The sequence below is a fragment of the Cetorhinus maximus genome, chromosome 12 (genome assembly GCF_964194155.1).
Source record: "Cetorhinus maximus chromosome 12, sCetMax3.hap1.1, whole genome shotgun sequence".
Classification (NCBI taxonomy): domain Eukaryota; kingdom Metazoa; phylum Chordata; class Chondrichthyes; order Lamniformes; family Cetorhinidae; genus Cetorhinus; species Cetorhinus maximus.
This window is the reverse complement of record NC_135890.1, coordinates 24,453,282-24,468,905: the sequence shown is the minus strand read 5'-3', so window position 1 is coordinate 24,468,905 and position 15,624 is coordinate 24,453,282. Positions and strand designations below refer to the sequence as shown.

The window sequence follows — 15,624 nt, the reverse complement described above, 5'->3', positions numbered from 1 at the left end:
TCAGAGGGCACAAATTTAAGATGATTGTCAAAAAATCAAGACATAACTGAAAAACTATTTATGCAATGAGTGGTCAGGAGTGCCTGATAGCACAGTGAAAACAGATTCAAATCTAGTCTTTAAAAGGAAATTGGATCAATACTAGAAGGAAAAAATTTAAAATTAGGACTCTCAGGATTGCTCTTCAAAAGATCTGGCACTGACGTGATTTAATGAATGGCTGCCTTTTGTGCTGTACTGTATTGATTCTATTAAACATACTAACACACCTGGGCTTTTACATGGATCGCAAAAGGAGCTCATTCTTTAGGAAGTGGGCTCATGCTCTTCATGGAAGAAATGGTTTTTTTTCATTTTCTAAAAGGAATTGGTTGAGCCAAGTTGCACATTTTTAAGTCAGCAAGCTGACTGTTAGTATTGTAAAAGCAAAATACTGTGGATGCTGGAAACCTGGAATAAAAAGAGAAAATGCTGGAAAACTCAGCAGGTTTGGCAGCATCTGTGGAGAGAGAAACAGAGTTAACATTTTGAGTCTGTATGACTCTTCTTCAGAGCTGACTATTATAGTATTGGGCTTCAACTAATACAGTAAAGATTTATCAGGTGGGGGGAAATAGAATTGTTTTCCTTGTGTTGCTTTTGGGGATCAAAACAGTATCGTACAGAATGAGCATTTTTCCTAAGACTTAGCAACCACATTTTCCACTGCACTTCTACTCTTACAAAGGATTTGTATATAATCAAGGAAATGACCAATTCAACAAAGGGGAAATTATGTATTAACATCTTTGCTGTATATTCAGTCTTTTCTGTACAAATATAATAGCTGTCTTCCGCTCATTGCATACTAATGCACGTATTTTTTAAAACTTGTTGCAAGTTAATTAAACTACAGAATTAAGTATTAGTCTGTGCATGTGTGAGAGATTGAGATCGGAGTGATATGACAAACGTACAGTTGAATAGTTGCTAAACTAACTTGGGGGAGGGTCTGAACAGTATTACTTGGACTGCTTGATGATGACCTCCCTACTTCACATATTTTGCACATTCATAGCTGCAGCTCTTGCATGGCCACCTGCAATACACCCACACTAGCATATTGTTCTACAAATTAAATAATGCTCTGTTTATACTTCTTATGCTTTTCAATGGTTGGACAGAGGTCAAAGCAGCAGGTAAGATATGTTTCATTCCACTGAAAAGAAATGTCGGCCATTATATACAGCTTACCAAACTCAAGATTATTCTCTGAAGCTGTTAATTAAGAGCACTACATTATATGGTTGACCCAAGTAAAAAAAAATTACATTCCTTGAAATTCCCACATAAATAACCATCAATATTTTACAGAATAACTTGTGAAGAGATGGCTATTGACTAAGTTGCAATATATTTTGCTGGATTGTTTGTGTTACAAAATCCTTAAACCATATTGATCCTTGGTATGGTTTTGATCTAATGTTACTGAGAACTATCTGTCCTTAGGTTTGTGTTGGCTTAATGTAAATGTAACATTTGGTTGCTAAGGTACAACTCCTGTTTGTCACATGGGAGGTAATACAACACTCACCTGAAGACTGCTGAACTGGAACTTGATGAATGTTAGCCGTACTGTCGAGTTAAATTACAGTCTATTATTAAGGAACACAAAAGTAGCACTATACTACACTTTTTGAGTGACCAGTATGTTTAGGGAATGTTTATATAATTCATTGGAAAATTAATCTCCAGCCACATTGTACTTGGTGATTTTCTTAATGAATTTCTTTTGGATTAAGATTTGAAAATCTAACCATCTTCGTCTGAAGTGAATTCTGTTAAAAGATTAAACTGGTGGTTTAAATCACCTTTTACCTTTAGTGGAAGGAAAATATAGCTTAGACTGAGTGTAAGCTTGTCAGGTTTTTATGACATGAAGTAAATGTTAACTTCTGCATGTGTGTTTAATTTTTTGGTCACATATAAAATCTTTAGAAAATTGCATAGAGTCCCATGTTCGGATATAGTTTGTACTTCCAAAAAAAGGGAATTGTACATTTAATATGTACGGCTTTTTAAAAAAAGTGATAATTTATCATGTTCATTTAAATTGCAGGGAATGTTATGTATGCATTCATGGCAGCTCTTTTTAAGATAACAAATTCCCACAAACAGTGGGATAAAGATTGATTTTTTTTATGGTGGCTGTAGTGTTTAAGAGAGGGACGTTGGCCAGGACTTTGGGAGAAACTCCCTGCTCTTAACATCCCACCTCAAGCATTGAAGTGGGTTGGCGGGACCTTTCATCCAAAGAATGGTACCTCCTCAACAATGCAACCTTCCCTGGGGTGTCGGCTGAAATCGTGAAGTGCGCTGTGAACCAATAATCTCTGACTCCAACTGACCCATGATGGCATCACGGAGACACTGCCACCATATGACAGCTTTAATTTATATAGCATCTTTAATGTAGTTAAATATACAAGAAAAGGTTATAGTGTGATTGAAAACTACGTTCTTGATAACTGTAGGAAATGTTGTAGTTGCTTAACTGGTCGCAATTTTTGTTCCAGGAAAAACATGCTACTGAATATGACTGAACACATGGTGAACAATTCTTGTTAAACAAAATTGAAATCTTATTTGTCATGACATTTTATACCTTTCCATTCACAATCACACTTCAGCTAGTAAAGAATTGGTACTGCATTTAGCAACATATTTGGTTTCCTATTCATATGAAAATCTTTTTGACCTGGTGTCTGGGTTTAAGAGATGTAACAATAGCTAACATGCTATATACAGGCAAATTTTATTTGGGTCCATTTGACTAACTATAATAACTCACTAAGAAAGCACCTGATTGAGACGAAAAACATTTAAAAGGTTATGGGAAAAAATAGGGGAGTTGATCAATTGGATAGCTGTACCAAAGAGCCGGCATAGGCTGGATTGACCTGAATGGCTTCTTTCCATGCTCTATCATGCTGTGATTCCATAACAATGTATAAGGCTGCTGATCTATGGTTTTCATAGGAAGCTAGAACAAATCACAGAATTCAGTCCTAAGGCTTAATATAAAAGTCATTGAACCCGTGGAATAATAACAGAATTTGACTTTGCTGACTGTAAATCAATGCCCCTGCAGTTGAGACATGATTATGTGTACTGAACTCTGAGTTTAGTGATTACTTATTGTAGTTTTCTTTACTTACAGGTTGCAAATTGAATTTGAAGAGCAGATCTGTTTCTGCTTTGCTGCTTTATGTAGTGATTATCATTTTTAAATTGATATGCAGAATGCTTTCTGAGGAAATTGTAATTGAGGGGAGGAAGAAATGTACTTTCTTTTTTTACACACGTTTCTTTTGCATAATTAATTGTTTTATTTTCAAAGATCCAAGAAAGCATTCGTGGCCCAAAAGCAGGGGGAGCTACTGCCATTTTGTACTTTATAAGGAAAACAAAGACACAATGGATGCTATTAATGTGTTGTCTAAATATCTGAGGTATGTTGAGTTGACTTTTGTTACATATCATTCACAGCAGGTGTTACTACATATTACAGAAACATTCTGCAGTTCTACTTTGTTTATATAAGTTAAGATCAATTAAATGCATACACACAAAATATATTATTAGTTGATCACTACGTTACACAAAGGGAGTTGAGACAAGATGCACTATTGAGGTCAAGCAGAGTAGGGGGATAATGGAGTAAGGTGAGGGAGGAATGTGAAATATGATGGAGTGGGGAGAAGATTTAGAGTCTGGAATGGAGACATAGAATGGTCGGGGAGGAGGGGAGAAAGAATGAAAATGGTGGGCGTGCAGGAGTGGGGAAAGAATGAAAATAGTGGGCAGGTAGGAGTGGGAGGAGCTGAGGGAGGCAAGGAAATTACCACTGCAGGGCAAAACATACTGAGAGGATAGATGGGGAACCAGGCAAAGATTTGGATGTTCTGTATACAACACCAAGGGCAATTAACATTTGTTTGGGTGTCCATATGTGTGTATAACATAGATTTGCGATGGTGTCACACATAGTGTGGGCTGGGAGCTGGGGGAGAGTGACAAGATCAAATATAATTTTTAAGTAAACCCAGGTTAGAAGTCTTCATGTAACGCGAACAGGGCATACAAATGTCTTTCAGTCCCTATTTTAATGTCATGCATTCTATCCTTCTACATTCCCAGTATAAATTGCAATGCTAATATTTATAATGGAAACTAGTTATGTGAATGTCATGGTGCACCCCCCCCCCCCCCCCCCCCCCCCCCCCAAAACCCCCATCAAGACAGTGGTGGCATTCATTATTTTACTTCAGTTGCAGGTTATAGAGAGAGAAACTTGTACCGTTTGCTGACCATTACTCATCATTACTTGACACCTGCAGAAAATCTGAGACCAAACTGATTCCTTCTTAAATACCCACCTGAAAGGTTCATTTTAAGATGGCAATAGTTGTTTAAGTTTTGAGGGGAAAACTTTTAATGGTCTGAATTTTGTGGTAGTAATAATAACGAATTTGTCTGCATTTGATGTCATTATTTATTAGAAACTGATAGCAACTTCAGGAGGCTGCACGTGCGCAGTTAAACACAAATCTGGAAATTGCTGTCAGTGATTGTACACTTTCCCACCGGGTACTCTGTTGCATCACCCTTGATACTGTAGACAATCAAATTGCAACCTGCAGGCATAAAGGGAACTGCAGGCAGTATAATAGGTTTGCTTATGGTGGAAAGACTACCATGAAAGTTTTCAGTAAAACTTGTTGGTCACATAATTGTTTTTTATATATGTATGCAACTTAAATATTTAGCTATCTGGGCTCAAAATAATCTGCTGATCTATCCTGGGAGAACCAATAAGCCTCTCAACACTTTGGACTATAATGATTCTACAGTTGTTGAAATAATTTGTGACTGGCCAGTCCATACCCTTTTTTTAAATGGGTTGTTGCCTAAATTGATTTCTAGGAACATAGGGCTTAGGAGCAGGAGCAGGCCATTCAGCTCTTCGAGCCTGCTGTGCCATTCAATAAGATCATGGCTGATCTCATCGTGGCCTCAACTCTACTTTCCTGTCTACCCCTAAGGAGATTTGAAGTTTGAAAAAAAAAATGCAGAATTTTGATAGTAAGTAAGACTAAGTCAATTTAAAAATAATAATGGATAGTGCCTCTGCCTCTGAGCCAAAATCTCCAGGTTCAAGTCCCAATCCAGGACTTGGTGGCCAAGGAAGATGCATTCACAATGTGGCCAAACAGGTTGAGTATCAACTTGTAAATCCCTCCAACATACACCAATAGCAGATGATAAGAGTGGGAGAGATTCCTGGTCACTAATGTGATGGAGAAAAACTGGAGCCTCTACCATCATTATCCATAACCCCAAGCTACAACATGCAACTGGGGGGGCAGCTGGTTGGCTCAGCAGCTGGTGTGAATCAGACTAGTGCCAATAGCACAAACTTCAATCCCAGTTCTAACTGGGGTGGATTTGGGATCTGCCTCAATGCCCTACCCATGGTGGAGATTGTGGGTCAGACCTGCCTTCAGGCAGAGAACTTGAAATAGAATACTGAAAACAAGTCAATAGTAAGAAAGCACCAATCAAAGTCCAGTGAAATATTGAAATATTTTAGCAGAGCTGCCTACATAGAAATCTGCAAAATCATGGAAACATGTTTACAAGTCATGAACTAAATTTTTCACATGTTTTGTTGGTCTTGGTTCTGCTGTATTTAACTTGAGCTCAAGCCTGAACTATTGTTTTGAAGCAAGCCCAGATTACTAACTTCCTTCCTTGCCTGGAAACATAGATGCATGCTTATTTCAATCAAGAGGTATGCTTTTACTAAGCTGGACACTTTATTTAAAAGGTTGTGCTTCACTATCTGAAATGTTTTTCTCTAATGTTTCTGCAGGGTAAAACCAAACATATTTTCTTACATGGGAACCAAAGATAAAAGGGCTATAACAGTACAAGAAATTGCAGTCGTAAAGTAAGTATTGTTAGACAAGTAATATGTAATTATTAAACTGCGTTTCTTCTACATTCTTCATCCTTTCTGGGTTGCTGCAGACAGTTGAGTAAAAAAGTTACAGATCCACAAATGCTGAACTTGACTTTGATTTGGCAGAAACTATGGTTTCAAGTATAATGTACAAGCAGCAGACCAGTCCAGGAACATAACCAACTGGTTAAGTACTTTTAATGGGCTGTTTCTCCCAAACTTTAAAATAGATTGCTCTTCTGCAAGCCTTAATAACTTTGGGAGCTCCTCCATGATATGGTTATACTATCTTCCAGGCATTACAATTGAATTAGACGACTCCTGAGGCATTTACCATATGACTCCCTGAATTACCAACAGTCTGTGCATTGAGCCATTTTGTTGCCTTCCCCAGTGATGTCTTAATCCTATTAAAAGAGTGGTGATATCTTCACCATAACTGAGTAGCACAACCATCGATTAATAAGACCTACCTATAACAGTATTAAGAAGCTTTCATCGTTGATTTCAAGATATATTGATGGGTCACTAGCCAAGGGAGCAGAATGTTTCATTCAGGGTTCCACTTGAAAAATATGTGAATTCTACCTTGTGAATGTTTGTCAATTTTAAATGTTTGTTTAGGTCCACATTTGTGACCTTTCTGCATTTTTTCAATATTAATATCATTTCAAGTGATATTGGAATCTCAAGCTTTATATCCTGACTGTATGTTTTGGAAGGAATCTGTGTAGACTGACGAGAATGATCTAATTTTCCATGTCATACAGATGTGATATACTTGCATTTCTTAACAGAATCACAGCACAGAGGCTTTCTCATCTGAACAAATGCTTAATGAACTTCAAGCTAGGGAATTTCAGTTACAAAAAATATCCCCTGAAGTTGGGTGAATTGCAAGGAAATCATTTTACAGTGGTTCTGAGGTAAGGTTTTTAAGGAAATATAAGAAAAATCCATCATAACCTATTGGTAAATCAATGTTCATTAGACTCTTGAAGAAATGAGCTATATTTCATCGAAGTCCTTCTCAGTTCAAATGTTGTGCAGGATAATAGTTAATCGGTTACATAATGCCTCACTTTGAAATCTCTCTGCTGTCACATTTTCTTGATACAGGGAAGTAAGGTGATCTGACTGTGAATTTCTCCATGATCTCTGTGCAGATTAGCAACAGAGAGCATTAGGAAATTTACTTAGGAACACGGGAATGCATAGAATTGGAAAATGCTGCAATCCATCTGGCTAGTACCAGAAACTAATGTTCCTTATTCACCAACTCCCTCAAAAACTTAAATTTCCCTAATTTTTTCCAAAGTAACTATACTCTCCCCACTAGGCGGGCAGTTTCTTTCACACATTCATTACCCTCTGTATAAAGTAGTTTGTTTCTGTGTGGCTGCACTCTTCTCAGCTTATTTGAGGTCCAAATTTGTGACCTGTATGATTTCAAAATTAATATCATTTAAAGTGATATGGAAATCTGAAATTGTGTGTCCAGACCAAGCCTATGTAAGTGTTTTTGGTTCTAGAATTTGTGGCAGTCCTGAACATATATGAATCCAATTTATATTTTTCCCCCTTCAGAATGAATTATCTTAGGCTCTTCAACCTTAACTCATGGCTAGACATCAATTTGGTTTCCCTTTTCTGCACCAACTTTGATCTGAATATCCTATTATATTTTTTTTTATTCTGTGATCCTTGCTGTGTAGCATGATGACCAGAATTGTACTCAGTGATCCAGATGTGACTATATCAGTGCCTTGTAAAAACTCATTATCAGCTTCTGGAATTTTGATCCATCTGTTCAGCTTTCCTTACTACTGCTCCACACTGCATTATTGGTTTTGTTCATGGTATGCTAATTATATTATTATGATACACAGGCACAGGGTATTGTTTTGCTGGGAAACTGGGGCGGAAGGGAGAAGGCAGGCATTTGTAATGCTGCATTCTGTAAATAAACCTTTTATCAACAAACGGATTTGTGTCCAGTTTCATATTCACCATCTGGCTTGGGATCCAATTCACAAATTTAAGTCAACAATCCATCATTACCTTAGAAACATTGAAAATAGAAGCAGGAGTAGGTCATTCAGCCCTTCAAGCTTGCTCCGCCATTCAATATGATCGTGGCTGATTCTCTATCTCAATGCCATACTCCCGCTCTCTCCCCATACCCCTTGATGCCTTTAGAGTCCAGAAATCTATCTGTTTCTTTCTTAAATATATCCAGTGACTTGGCCTCCACAACCCTCTGTGGTAGAGAATTCCACAGGTTCACCACCCTCTGAATGAAGAAGTTTCTCCTCATCTCAGTCCTAAATGGCCTACCCAGTATTCTGAGATTGTGGCCGCTTGTCCTAGGCTCCCCAGCCAGAGGAAACATCATCCCTGCACCAAATCTGTCCAGCCCTGTCAGACTTTTATACATTTCAATGAGACCCCCTCGCATTCTTCTAGATTCCAGTGAATACAGGCCTAGTCAGCCCAGTCCCTCCTTATACGATAATCCTGCCATCCCAGGAATCAGTCTGTTGACCTTCGCTGCACTCCCTCTATGGCAAGTATATCCTTTCTTAGGTAAGGAGACCAAAAACTGCACATAGTACGCCAGGTGTGGTCTCACAAGGCCCTTTACAGCTATTGTAAAACATCCTTGCTCCTGTACTCTTGCAGTGAAGGCCAACATATCATTTGCCTTCTTAACTGCTTGCTGCACTTGCATGCTTGCTTTCAGTGATTGATGTACAAGGACACCCAGGTCCCTTTGTACATCAACATTTCCCAATCTATCACCATTTATATAATTCTCTGCCATTCTGTTTTTCCTACCAAAGTGGATAACTCTTACTGCATCTGTCATGTATTTCCCCACTCACTCAAATTGTTTAAATCGCCTTGAATCCTCTTAACATCCTCCTCACTGCTCACATTCCTACCAAGTTTTGTGTCATCAGCAAACTTGAAAATATTATATTTTGTTCCCTCATTCAAATCATTGATATATATTGTGAATTGCTAGGGCCCAAGCACTGATCCCTGCGGTGCCCCACTAGTCACTGCCTGCCATTCCGAAACAGACCCATTTATTCCTACTCTGTTTCCTGTCTGCTAACTAATTCTCAATTATGCCAGTATATTACCCGCAATCCCATTTGCTTTAATTTTCTACACTAGCCTCTTATGTGGGACTTTATCAAAGGCTTTCTGAAAATCCAAATACACCACATCCACTGGTTCTCCCTTATCTATTCTGCTAGTTATGTCCTGAAAAAACCCTTTTCCTGTGTTCTGTCCTGAAGCCTAACACCATTTACTTCACATTCCCTATTTCTATTTCCTTTCCCTAGTCTTATTACATTTATCCACATTAAATATCATTTGACACTCATCAACCCATCCAGAGTGCTTTTTCCCTTTTTGACCTTTCCCACCCGAATGGTAGACATTACCAGACTCAGTACTCTAGTATTTCCAAAAATGGCTCACGTTTGCTTCATTTTAATAGTGCTGGCAATTCCATTTTCTTTAGCACATCCCTTTAGAATCTTCTGTGATACATTTTTATATTTCTTGTATGCTCTTTTTTTTTCATTTTCATTGTAAGCCTATCCTTAAATTCTATTATTCTCACTGTTGGCAAGATGTTCTGACTCTTACCCACTCTACCATCTCCTGATTCTTGCTTAATAGTCAGTTCAATAGCGCGCCCATTCACATTGTTTCCTTGCCTAGTTACTTATGAAATGTCTAATATTATGTCCAGAATCATATTTCACTCTTGCTGCTTATCCCACTTGTATTACCATCTGTTTGAGCTTATAGAGTTAACTGGAGCTGAGTTCCCAATGACTGATGTAAATTCTCATCAATGAAGCAGGCCAGATGGTCAGTTATTAGCAACTTCCTCTAGAAGAGGTATTGCTTGGTATCTTATTGTCCTGTGCATTGCCTTGGCTTTACAGAGAGAGCCTTTTCTTTTCCTTGGCATCTCTATTTAAATAATGTGGAACTGCTAAGTAGAGAGCAGGTACCGTGATCTCTTCCTGAGCAGTATAGTGAACAACTCAACTGAACCTAAAATACGAGAGTACATTCCTAATATCCTCCAAATTGCACTTAAACACACACATTGTCCTATTTAATAATGGTTCCACTATTTGGAGGAATAGTGCTTCAGAAGCAGTAGTGCTTCAGAAGCTGGTTGCTTACACTTTTGTAATCCAGTTATGGTAGACTCTGAGTCCTGGATATACAGCACAGGTTCACTTATGCAGCTTTCAGACAACATTTTTTTTAAAGACAGCTATTGTTTCAAAACTTTACGACTTCCTACAGCAGGCCTGCTTCATTGTAATGACAGACTGCAGGTCATGGAATATGCCAGCTGCCTTTATGTTCTATACGTCCAGGTTCAATGAATAGGATGTACCTTGTTAATTTGTCATCAGCTGATGGGGAATCTGGCTTCCCCCTTCTACCTGCTAAGTGAAAGGTGTGGTCTGGAGACTTCTCTTCATGTGGCTCTTTGTCAAATCCATCTCAAACTTAGTCCTGGATCTCTAATGTGGACCCAGTGCTGCTTGTCCTTGGGAACTTTGAACCATGAAAGAGAAATTGCAATGAATTTGGTTTAAGTTACGATGGCAAGTGAAATTACAATCCAAACAAAGAGAATAATTACTAACAGAATGTATGAATCTTGGCAGCTGTTAACATACAAATCGTCTTTTTGTAAAGTTCACAAAATCACAGAATTGTTACGGTGTAGAAGGAGGCCATTCGGCCTATCGTGTCTGCACTGGCTCTCTGAGCATTTTATGTTAGTGCCAATCTTCTGCCTTTTCCCCGTAACATCCCACATTGTTTCTATTTAAATAATCATCCAAAGGCCTCTTGAATGCCTCAGTTGAACCTGCCTCCACCACACTTCCAGGTAGTGCATTCCAAAGTTATCGATATGTTGGTATGGTATTTGGATCGGCATTGTTTAGTTAACATCTTACTAATTTATTTTGACTTGTAATTATAAATATCACTTCCCTTGAAGCAAGAAACAAAACTGTCACATTGGAAGTCTGTCTTAACTGTAAATATATGTGTCATTGTTCAGATTTGCCTGTAGACATGGTTGCTTGTCCCACACTTACATAGTTACAAAGGCGTTTCATAAGTCCAAAAAATGAACTTTATTAGTGAGGAATCGAAGAGCACAGTCAGCATTAGACTTTGTTTATTTGGCAGCACAAACAGCTGATTTAGTATATTGAATTGTGAAAAAAAAACAGCCAAAAGGGCAAAGTGAACTATTGGGATCTGTTTAGAACTGGTATGTTTTGGTTTTAGTATAATGTACCATTTCTGTGCAAAATCAGATCTTGCTCATTAATTTTTGTAACTACATGGACAACTTTATTGGTTATACTGATTTTATTTTTAATTCATTAGGAACATCACTGGATCAAATGAACAGGTAGAGCAAGCAATGACTTCACTCAGGGACATTGGATTTATTAACTACTATGGAATGCAAAGATTTGGAACAACAGCAGTTCCTACTTACCATGTAGGAAAGTAAGTTAAACCTTTTCTTAATTACTGTAGAAATTGTGCAGTATAGCATACTGCTATGAAAAATAGCAGAGGCTAATTAAGGATAGCTGCTTTCTGATAAATTCTTTAGACTGCTAAGTTATTTATCTAAAGAATGGTGGTGGGAGAGAGCATGTCAATACTTATACATTTCAGGTAGTACTTTCACAGTTCCAATTGAAAATAAAAATGATTCATGTTAAACATACCAAACCCACATGCTAGCCCTCTGTCATATGCTTTAAGTCAACACATTTTTGATAGCTGAAGCAAATTTGCCTCAAGACTAAGACAGAACAAAAAGAATTAACATTTGTATAGCAATTCTATGTACTCAGGGCATGTCAAAGTGCTTCACAGCCAATGAAGTACTTCTGAAGTGTAAGTTCAAGTGACAGCCAATATGTGTCCAACAAGATCCCACGAAATGCAATGAAATAAATGACCAGATAAATGATCTTAGTGGTAATGGTTGAAGGGTATGCCCAACTGAATAAGTAGATGGCGACTCATCCCATAAATGCCACCTCGGGTAATTTAGCACTCACTTCACTGCAGAATTGAATGAAAGGATTAGGCTAGATTGTGCTCAGACCTCTGATGGAGTGCTTGAGCACCAAGTTTGATCCTTAATCTTAATCTGTGTGAGAAACTAAAATGTTAATGAATGAAGGCAAATTTTTCACATTTGTCTTCATTGCAAGATGTATAATTTTGCAGCAGTGTATCATTGGATTTAGTTAATGAACCTTTGACTTGTTATCATAAGAACAGGAATAGATCACTCAGCCCCTCAAGCCTGCTCCGCCATTCAATAAGATCATGGCTGATCATTTTGTGTTTCGATTTACACATTCCCGTCTAACCCCGATAACCTTTGATTCCCTTGCCTAACAAGAATCTATCTACCTCTGCCTTAAAAATATTCAATGACCCCGCCTCCACCACCTTCTGAGGCAGAGAGTTCCAAAGCCGCACAACTCTGAGAGAAACAATTCCTTCTCATCTCTGTCCTAAAAGAGCGACCCCTAATTTTAAAACAGTACCCCCTCGTTCTGGACTCACCCACAAGAGGAAACATCCTTTCAACATGCAGCTTGTCAAGGCCATTCAGAATCTCGTATACTTCAATCAAATCATTCCTCACTCTTCGAAACTCCAGTGGAAACAAGCCCAGTCTGTACAACCTTTCCTCATAAGACAACCCACTCATTCCAGATATCAATCTAATGAACCTCCTTTGAACCACCTCCAATACATTTACATCCTTCCTTAAATAAGGAGACCAAAAATGCACACAGTATTCGAGATGTGGTCTCACCAGTGCCCTGTATAACTGAAGCATAACATCCATACTTTTACATTCAATCCCTCTCATCATAAAGGATAGCATTCCATTGGCCTTCTTAATTACTTGCTTTACCTGCATACTAACTTTTTGTGACTCGTACTAAAACACCTAGATCCCTCTGCACCTCGATTATGCAGCCGTTTGTCATTTTTTGTTCTTCCTGCCAAAATGAACAACTTCACATTTTCCTACATTAAACTCCATTTGCCAGATCTTTGCCCACTTGCTCAACCTGTCTGTATCCATCTGCAACCTGTTCATGTCCTCTTCACAACATACTTTCCTACCTATCTTTGTGTCGTCTACAAATTTAGCTACCATGTCTTCACTCCCCTCGTCTAAGTCATTGATGTAAATCGTAAAAAGTTGAGGCCACAGTACAGACCCCTGTGTGACTCCACTCGTCACATCCTGCCAATCAGAAAAAGACAATTTTGAAGCCAATCCACTCCTTATTAACTAAGAAGTGGTTGGTTAATGTCCATCTCTTCACAGTAACCATCAATGTGAATCTTATTGAGACATTCTCTCTACTTTCTGCCAGCCAGCCAATCTTCTATCCATGCTAATATGTTCACCTCTACACAATGCGCTTTTATTTTCCATAATAACCTTTGATGTGGCACTTTATCAAATGCCTTCTAGAAATCCAAGTACAATATGTCTACAGGCTCCCCTTTATCCACTGCGCATGTTACTCCTTCAAAGGACTCCAATAAATTGGTTAAACATGATTTTCCTTTCACAAAACCATGTTGACTCTTCCCGATTGCCTTGAGCTCTTCTAAATGCCCAGCTACCACCTCCTTAATGATTGATTCTAATAACTTCCCCATGACAGACATCCAGCTAACTGGCATGTAGTTTCCTGTTTTCTGCCTCTCTCCCTTCTTCAATAGAGGAGCTATATTTGCTACTTTCCAATCTGATGGAACCTTTCCAGAATCTAGCGAATTTCGGAAATTTAACACCAGCACATCGACTACCTCATTAGCCACCTCTTTTAAGACCCTAGGATGCAGTCCATCAGGAGCCGGAGACTTGCCATCCCACAGCTCCGTCAAATTTGCTCAGTACTGTTTCCCTAGTGATTTCAGTTTCACCAAGTTCCTTTCTCCCATTCATCTCCTGATTTGTAGTGGAATGTTTTTGTATCCTCTATAGCGAGCACAGAAGCAAAATATTTGTTCATTTCTTCCGCCATATCCTTATTATCTACTATTAACTCCCCATTGTCACTCTCTAGAGGACCAACATTTACTCTTTTCCTTTTTAAATACCTGTAGAAACTCTTGCTATCTGTTTTACATTTCTAGCTAGCTTCCTCTCATAGTCTAATTTTTTTCTCCTGCGTTGTATGCCTTTTCCTTAAGTTTGATGCTTAAGGAAAAAGCATACATGAAAGATTAAACCAAGCAACCTGAAATATTAAGATGACTGTCTTTGGTATTGGTATTGCTGCCAGAAAATTGTGACCCTTTGCATGAAATTGAGTTGCAATCTGAAATGTTTCAAATCATAATATTAGAAAAGCAAACATGACAATTTAAACAAGGATATTGTTTGTTTCTCTCTGTATATCTAATACAGCCTCTTCAATGCCAGCTTGCCAGCATTGTACTCTGTGCATGGGAAGCCCCCACTTTAGTTTTGAGAAATCCATTGGACTTATCATGTATTTATCAACTACAATGAAAGCATGATGAGTGTTTGGAAAACAAAACTGCTGTTTTCCCTACTCCGTGCTCACCGAGTATTGCATTGTGCAGCCTAAATTTTGAAAGCTCATATTGATAAAGGAAAAGAAAGTTAAGAAATAAAATTAAAAAGAAAATTTAATGTTTTCCTTCTGTAGGTCCCATTTTCTCTTAAAGTACCATTGCCCCATATACTGTTTTCCAAGCCATCTCTTTTCAATCCCTCTTGTCCCATATTACACACTCAACAGTTGCCCAATCACCTCAATTCAAGTCAGCTGCTAATGGCACCAAGCTCCTGACGGCCTTCCTGTACTTAAGTAGTTTTGGCTGCGCAGCACCCACACCCAACCAGCACATAGCCATGTGGCTTCCTGGCACCTTCCAAAAACCTTCTGTCACTGATCATGATGACAAAATATGCAGTCTCGCTGCACTAATGCTGTCTTGCCACTCAATCTAATCCTGTTCTCCAAGTAAGCCACCTTGAAAGCTGCCAGAGAAGCGAAAACCTGACACCCATATCCCCATTATAATCTCTTTCCCTTGCTTGCCACAGCACCTCCATCTATTTCTCCCTCCTCACCCTCTACTTTCCCTTCTGCTTCCCTCCCATTCCTTCTTTGTTGAGATCAAACATGACGAACACCTTCCAGGATGAAGATTCACTGTTGATTTTCACAGGGGATATTTTGCAAGCCACACTGCTATTCTACTTCTCTGACCAGTCCTGATAAAGGTTGCCAACTTCCTTAACACTCTGACTTACACAGACAATGACAACATCAACAGGAAAAATTATGTCCATCCTGGAGTTTGTGCAGTTCTGCACTGGTATCAAAATTTAGCAAAAACTTTGATCACCTGTGTGTGTAAATAACATTGCCCCAAAAATGCTGTCAAAATAACGGCGAGGCTTTCACTGTTATCTATGTGCAAATGCCACGGCAACCTGAGAACAGATGCACTGCCTT

General features: G+C 38.5%; 1 protein-coding gene across 3 annotated transcripts in view; it reads left to right on the top strand.

Annotated features, from left to right (window-relative positions):
- Nucleotides 1–15,624, top strand: part of pus7 (pseudouridine synthase 7) — a 45,917-nt gene that overhangs the window by 14,155 nt on the left and 16,138 nt on the right. For 2 of the 3 annotated variants that reach the window (XM_078553189.1, XM_078553190.1), the window contains exons 6-9: nt 3,380–3,491; nt 5,915–5,992; nt 6,802–6,930; nt 11,459–11,584. In XM_078553189.1, the coding sequence (XP_078409315.1) occupies nt 3,380–3,491; nt 5,915–5,992; nt 6,802–6,930; nt 11,459–11,584 (445 nt within the window). The remainder of the gene's footprint in view (nt 1–3,379; nt 3,492–5,914; nt 5,993–6,801; nt 6,931–11,458; nt 11,585–15,624) is intronic. The other variant, XM_078553191.1, reaches the window with a different exon arrangement.